At 46.1% G+C, this 6000-nt stretch overlaps 1 protein-coding gene across 7 annotated transcripts in view; it reads right to left on the bottom strand.

Moving 5' to 3' along the window:
- Positions 1-749: 749 nt before the first annotated feature.
- Positions 750-6000, bottom strand: part of ZNF169 (zinc finger protein 169) — a 43911-nt gene continuing 38660 nt past the window's right edge. For 4 of the 7 annotated variants that reach the window (XM_063714290.1, XM_063714289.1, XM_063714291.1 and 1 more), the window contains one exon: positions 750-4894. In XM_063714290.1, coding sequence (XP_063570360.1) covers positions 3336-4894 — 1559 coding nt within the window. In that variant the 3' untranslated portion in view covers positions 750-3335. The remainder of the gene's footprint in view (positions 4895-6000) is intronic. The other 3 variants (XM_054520264.2, XM_024252905.3, XM_054520267.2) reach the window with 1 other exon arrangement.

The following is a 6000-nucleotide window of genomic DNA, read 5'->3' as shown; positions in this document are numbered from 1 at the left end:
TCTGGCCATTGGATAACTCACTGAGGCAAAATGGCTTCAGTGAACATGTGTTGATAAGGGCTGTCCCCAGTGGTCTCAGGGCATCCTCACCAAAGCTAACCCGAAGACCGTCTCCAGCTGAGATGCTGGGGTCAGTGACCTCCATCTGTCATTCTTCTTTCATCTATTCTCTCAAGGAAAATTCTTCCAAACTAAAATCTCTTTCTTTTCATTCTGGTGAGAAACCCCTCTGAGCCAGCAGTGGCTCCAAGCACTGGGGAGACTGACCAGGCAGTAAACACTCGGTGCTGAAGGAACAGGGCCAGGGCCATTCTTGGTGTAGGCATTTGTCAGGATCTGGGGCATTTGGGCTCTGGGGATCAGGGAACAGGAGCGACTATAGCTAAGGGGGCAGTGTCTTGGGTTGGATAGAAGGGTGGGTGGCTTCAGAGCCTTAGCTCCTGACTGGAGTTTTAAGGAAGGTTGTGGCTGAAGGGCTGGATCACTGGCACACAGGCATAGCTAACATGACAGGGATGTGAATAAATGCCCTTCAATCTGGCATCAGGGAAGGTGAGCGTGTGGCCAGTGGCTCTCATCACAGACAATGGAAGACTTAGGAAGAGGTGAGGTTGAAGACCATAATATCCTTGTCCCATAGGACAGTAGTCTAGAATAAATACACAGAGTAATTCCTCCATGTCTCCGAAGAGGTTGAATGCCTTGGGGTTCTCCTCAAAGTATCAGTGAATGAGGTACATAGCCAGGTATGCAGCTTTGTAGAGAAGCAGTTTATTAAAACAAAAGACCATAAAATACAAAGGAGCACTGTGCAGAAAGTAAAGCATAAACCAACTATCTCATGATCAATGAAGGAAAGCAACTCTTTTTTGTCCATTCCATATCAGGAAAGTGGAACATCTGTTATTGATTTCTGCCATCTTCACACTTATGGAGAAAGGAAAGGAATTCAGGAGAGCACTCTTATGGCAGGTGCTCACGACTAGACAGGAATTTTGGAAGTCCAGAAGGCAGAGTGTTATGGACTAAATTGTGCCCCTCCCCACCCAAATTCATATGTTGAATCCCTAATCCCCAGTGTGACTGTTTTTGCATACAGGACATTTAAAGTTGTAATTAAGGTTAAAATGAGGTCTTTAGGGTGTTGCCCTAATCCAGTATCACTAGTGTCCTTTTAACGAGAGACACCAAGAAACTGTGTGTACAAAGAATAAGCTATGTGACACCACAGAGGCAAGGCAGCCATCTGCAGGCCAAGGAGAGAGGCCTTAGTAGAAACCAAACCTGCCAACACCTCATTCTAGGACTTCCAGTTTCCTGAACTGTGAGAAGATAAATATTCTATTGCTGAAGGCACCCAGTCTGGTGTTTTCTTATGTCAGCCCTAGCAAATTAATACAGATTTTGGTACTGTGATTGGGATGCTTTGTAACCTAAAATGTGGAAGTGGCTTGGAACTGGGTACTTGGTAGAAAGAAGCTACAAGAGTTTTGAGGCACATGTTAGGAAAAGCCTGGATGACCTTTAAAACACTGTTGGTAGGAATGTAGATGTTAAAGGTTCTGGGCTGGGTGTGGTGGCTCACACTTTGAGAGGGCAAAGCAGGAGGATCATTTGAGGCCAGGTGTATGAGACCAGCCTAAGCAACATAGCAAAAACCCGTATCTACAAAATGTGTGTTTTTTTTTTTTTTTTTTTTTTAATTTTAAGGTGATTGTGGTGAGGTCTCAGACAGAAATGAGGAATGGGTAATGGGAAACTGGAATCCTTGCAAAGGACTTGCCCAAATTGCGTTCTAGTGTTTTGTGGAGTATAGAAATTGTGAGTGAGGCAGTGCAGAATATTCAGGTGATATTTCTACACAAAGTGATGCAAGTGGAGTCTGTTTTCTCCTTGCTGCTTATAGTAAAATATGAGAGGAGAAAGATAAATCGAAGGAACTGTTAAGCAAAAAAGAACCAGTACTTAAAGATTTGGAAAATTCTCAGCCTGTCCGCATTGCAAAAAATGAGAAAGTATGTTCTTGAAAGAACACTAGGGTGTGGCTGGACAACCATGTGATAAAGAGATTAGTATAGGTCTGAATGGAACCAATTAACTGTCTCACCAGAAATGCTGCCAGCTTGAACTGAATAGAGAAAAGAGACAGGACAAAAATGAAGGCAGGCTGTTAGACTTCTGGGATTCTACAGGAAGGTACAATAGAGCTATCCAGTTGCAAACATACGTTAAATCTTCAAGAAAAGGGAAGAATGTGATTCTCAAAGGTTCTAATGGGCCCAGAGAGTACAGGTCTAGAGGGCAAGTGTGTCTCCTCCTCAATTTCAGTGGGCCAGGAGCCGCTGCCAAGGGCCAAGGGAGCGACACTGCAGCTCCCGTGAGCCTAAAAAGCAGGGCTGCCAATCCAGTTGGCCCAGAGGGCAGAGCACTGAGCCAAAGGGGATTATTCTCGAGACTTAAAATCTAATGGAAGTTGCCTTGCCAGGTTTGAGACTTGCTTGGGATCCATCATTCTTCATTTCTTTCTCATGTCTCTCCTTTGGAATGGGGAAGTCCAGCCTCTGCTTGTCCCACCATTGTATAATATTTTGGAAGCAGATAATCTGTCTGGTTTCACAGGATCACACCTGGAGAATTTTGCCTAAGGATGAATTGTACCTAAAGTCTCATTCACATTTGATTTAGATGATATTTAAATGAGATTTTGGATCTAGAGTTGAAGTTGGAATGGGTAAAGAATTTTGGGACTGTTGGGATCATGTGAATGTATTTTGAATGTCTGAGGGACCTGAACTTTGGTAGTGGAGTGTTATAGACTAAATTGGGTTTCCCAAAAATTCATACGTTGAAGTTCCAACCGTGGAGTGTGACTGTATCTGGAGACAAGGCCTTTAAGAAGGTTATTAAGGTTAAATGAGGCCATGTGGCTGTGGCTCTACCCAAAATGACTGATGTCCCTAGAAGAGGAGGAAGCCACACCAGGAAAGCATACACACAGAAAAAAGCCCATGTGAGGACGTGGCCAGAAAGCAGCCATCCACAAGCTAAGCAGAGAGGCTTTAGCAGCAGCCAAACCTACCAATACCTTCATCTGGGACTTCCAGCCTCCATAAATATGAAAATATATTTCTGTTGTCAAAGTCACCCAGCCTGGGGTACTTTGTTATGGAACCCCTAGCAAGCCAAGACAAATTGCGAATATAGAAAGTAAACCAAGAATCAACTATCTCATGATCGATGAAAGAAAGCAACATTTTTTTTTCCATTCCATTTCAGGAAACTGAAGCATTTACTAGTGATTTCTGCCAGCTTCACACTCACGGGGAAAGGAAAGGTCAGAAGACCTCTTGGGGTAGGAGCTGATGACCAGACTTGGTCCTCCTGTGTCTATGCAAGTGAGACTTCTGGCTAAAGCCACGCCCACACTCCCTGCAGACATACGGCTTCTCCCCAGAATGGGTCCGCTGATGTCGGATGAGGGCAGACTTAAAGCCAAAGCCGCGCCCACATTCATCGCAAATGCAGGGCTTCTCTCCTGAGTGTGTCCTTTGGTCAGAGATAAAGTGTAACTTCTGGCCAAGTCCTTGTCCACACACCCTGTCTACATAAAGCTCCTCCTCTGAGTGTGTCCTCTGGTGTCGGTTGAGTAGCGACTTAAAGCCAAAGGCACGCCCGCACTCGGGACACAGATAAGGCTTCTCCCCTGTGTGTGTCCTCTGGTGTCTGATGAGGGTGACCTTCTGACCAAAGCCACGCCCACAATCAGGGCACAGGTAGGGCTTCTCCCCTGTGTGTGTCCTCTGGTGTCCAATGAGGGTGACCTTCTGGCTAAAACCCCGCCCACACTGGGGGCACAGGTAAGGTTTCTCCCCTGTGTGTGTCCTCTGGTGCCTGATGAGAGTGACCTTCTGGCGAAAGCTGTGCCCACACTCAGCACAGACAAAAGGCTTCTCTCCTGAGTGTGTGACCTGGTGACTAAGGAGCAGTGACTGCTGCCTGAAGCCACGCCCGCACTCAAGGCACAGGAAGGGCCGGTCCCCTGTGTGTGAGCTCTGGTGCTGGAGGAGTGATGCCTTCTGGCAAAAGCCTCTCCCACACTGAGGACACACGAAGGGCTTCTCCTCCAAGTGCGTCCTTTGGTGTAGAATGAGGGCTATCTTCTGGCGAAAGCCTCGCCCACACTCCTGACATACAAAGGGCCTCTCCCCGGAGTGAATCCTCTTGTGATTAGTGAGAGAGGATGTATACCTGAAGTGTCGCCCACATTCCCTGCACACATACGGCTTCTCCCCCGAGTGCTTCCTCTGGTGTATGGAGAGGGAGGCCTTCTGGCTAAACCGACGCCCACACTCAGGACACAGGTATGGCTTCTCCCCGGTGTGTGTCCTCTGGTGCTTGATAAGGTCTGATCTCTGGCAAAAGCCTCTCCCGCATTCAGGGCACACATGATGCTTCTGGCGGCTGAACAGGCTTGACTTTTTGCTAAGTCCCAGTCTATAGTTTCCACGTATGACTGCTCCAGATTCTGAAGTGTCTACTCCCTTCAACATTGTGTCTGACCCCCCAAGACTCATCCTTTGGGCCAGGCGAAGGTCTATTCCTCCTTCTCTGTTCCTTTCTACCCATTCTACTGGGTCACCTTGATGTGGGCTGAAGAATGTCCTAGAAATTCTGCTTGGCCTCTTTCTTAATGAGCTGTTGGGGCCTTCTGTCTCTCCACTTTCTCCTTTTTCACTAGAGCATCTTGGAGCTTCTAGTTGGAAGTCACCTCCTGCAGATGAGCTTGGGAAGATCTGTGTGGGATGGCCACTTAGCGCATATTGTCTGAGGAGCTGCGAGCTAGAAAAGGCCACCAGGTGGGGAAGACTTGGCTGGAATTCTGTTCTAGGCTCTGCTAGAGAGAAAGTCTTGGTCAGAATCACCACAGGTGACCGTGGATTGTAATACCTGCCCAGCAGTTTTCTTCAGATGTTCACAACAAAGACCTATCTTCCAACCCGCAAGGGCATATTACATGCTCTATTGCAGCACAGAAAACCCACACTACAAACTAGTCCTATCAGCCAAACTAAAAGGTTCAAAAAAGCATCACAGGCAGCTTCAGCTCTATAAATTGCTGCAAGTAGAGTTACACACTTATCTTCCTTTCTTGGGCGCCGCTCCCTTGCTTTTGCTCCAGCTCAAGCCTATTAAAACTTTGCCTGAGAAACATTTGTTTGGCCTGCTGTTTATGCAAGAGCCAAGAACTTGGTGTCTGAGCTGCAGTAAGAAACAGACTGATTATGATCTTGAAGGTGCTATAAATAAGATGTAAGCATCTGAAGGGGAGCCATGCTTTGGGCTTCCTTGACTGTGGTGACTGAAGTAAGGGGCACCCACGAATCAGATAAGCTGTAGCAAGAGATACTGGTTCCTGTGTGGAATAGGCTTTAGGCCAGGGAGCTTCCATATCGGCCTGATGTGAGTTGTCTCCTGAACTGTATGGACACCCTTAAGTCCTCTTGAAGAAGAGGAATCCCTGATGCTGCCCTCCTGGCAAATGAGGGTGTTGTCCTCTAGCCTCTGGGCAGACTGCAGCCAAGTATATTCCCCGAATAGCATTGCACAACACTGCGTACACTGTTTTGCTCAACAATCCAGGATTTTTTAAAAATCTGGTGAATTAAGGAGAAGCTCAGCATTTGAAGGTTAATAATAGATGACTTCTTATTAGCATAAAGATGTTTCAGGGATTATACATATTTTGGCTTAAGCATATTCTTATCCATGCACAAAAACTGTTAAAACTATACAAATTGACTTTTTCAAAAAATTTTGTTTCTAGGTTTAAATAGGCTGCCAATTGGAGATAATACTAATTCCCATGATGGTATAAATTAAAGGCTCTGGAAATTGGCAGTGCTTTCAGCTTCCATAAGTTGATACCATAACTCCTAGGTAATTATGGACTAAGTTCTTTTTTTTTTTTTTGAGACGGAGTCTCGCTCTGTTGCCCAGGTT

Source organism: Pongo abelii, chromosome 13 (assembly GCF_028885655.2).
Source record: "Pongo abelii isolate AG06213 chromosome 13, NHGRI_mPonAbe1-v2.0_pri, whole genome shotgun sequence".
Lineage (NCBI taxonomy): Eukaryota > Metazoa > Chordata > Mammalia > Primates > Hominidae > Pongo > Pongo abelii.
Note: the sequence above shows the minus strand (reverse complement) of the source record. Positions and strands in the feature narration are given on the sequence as shown.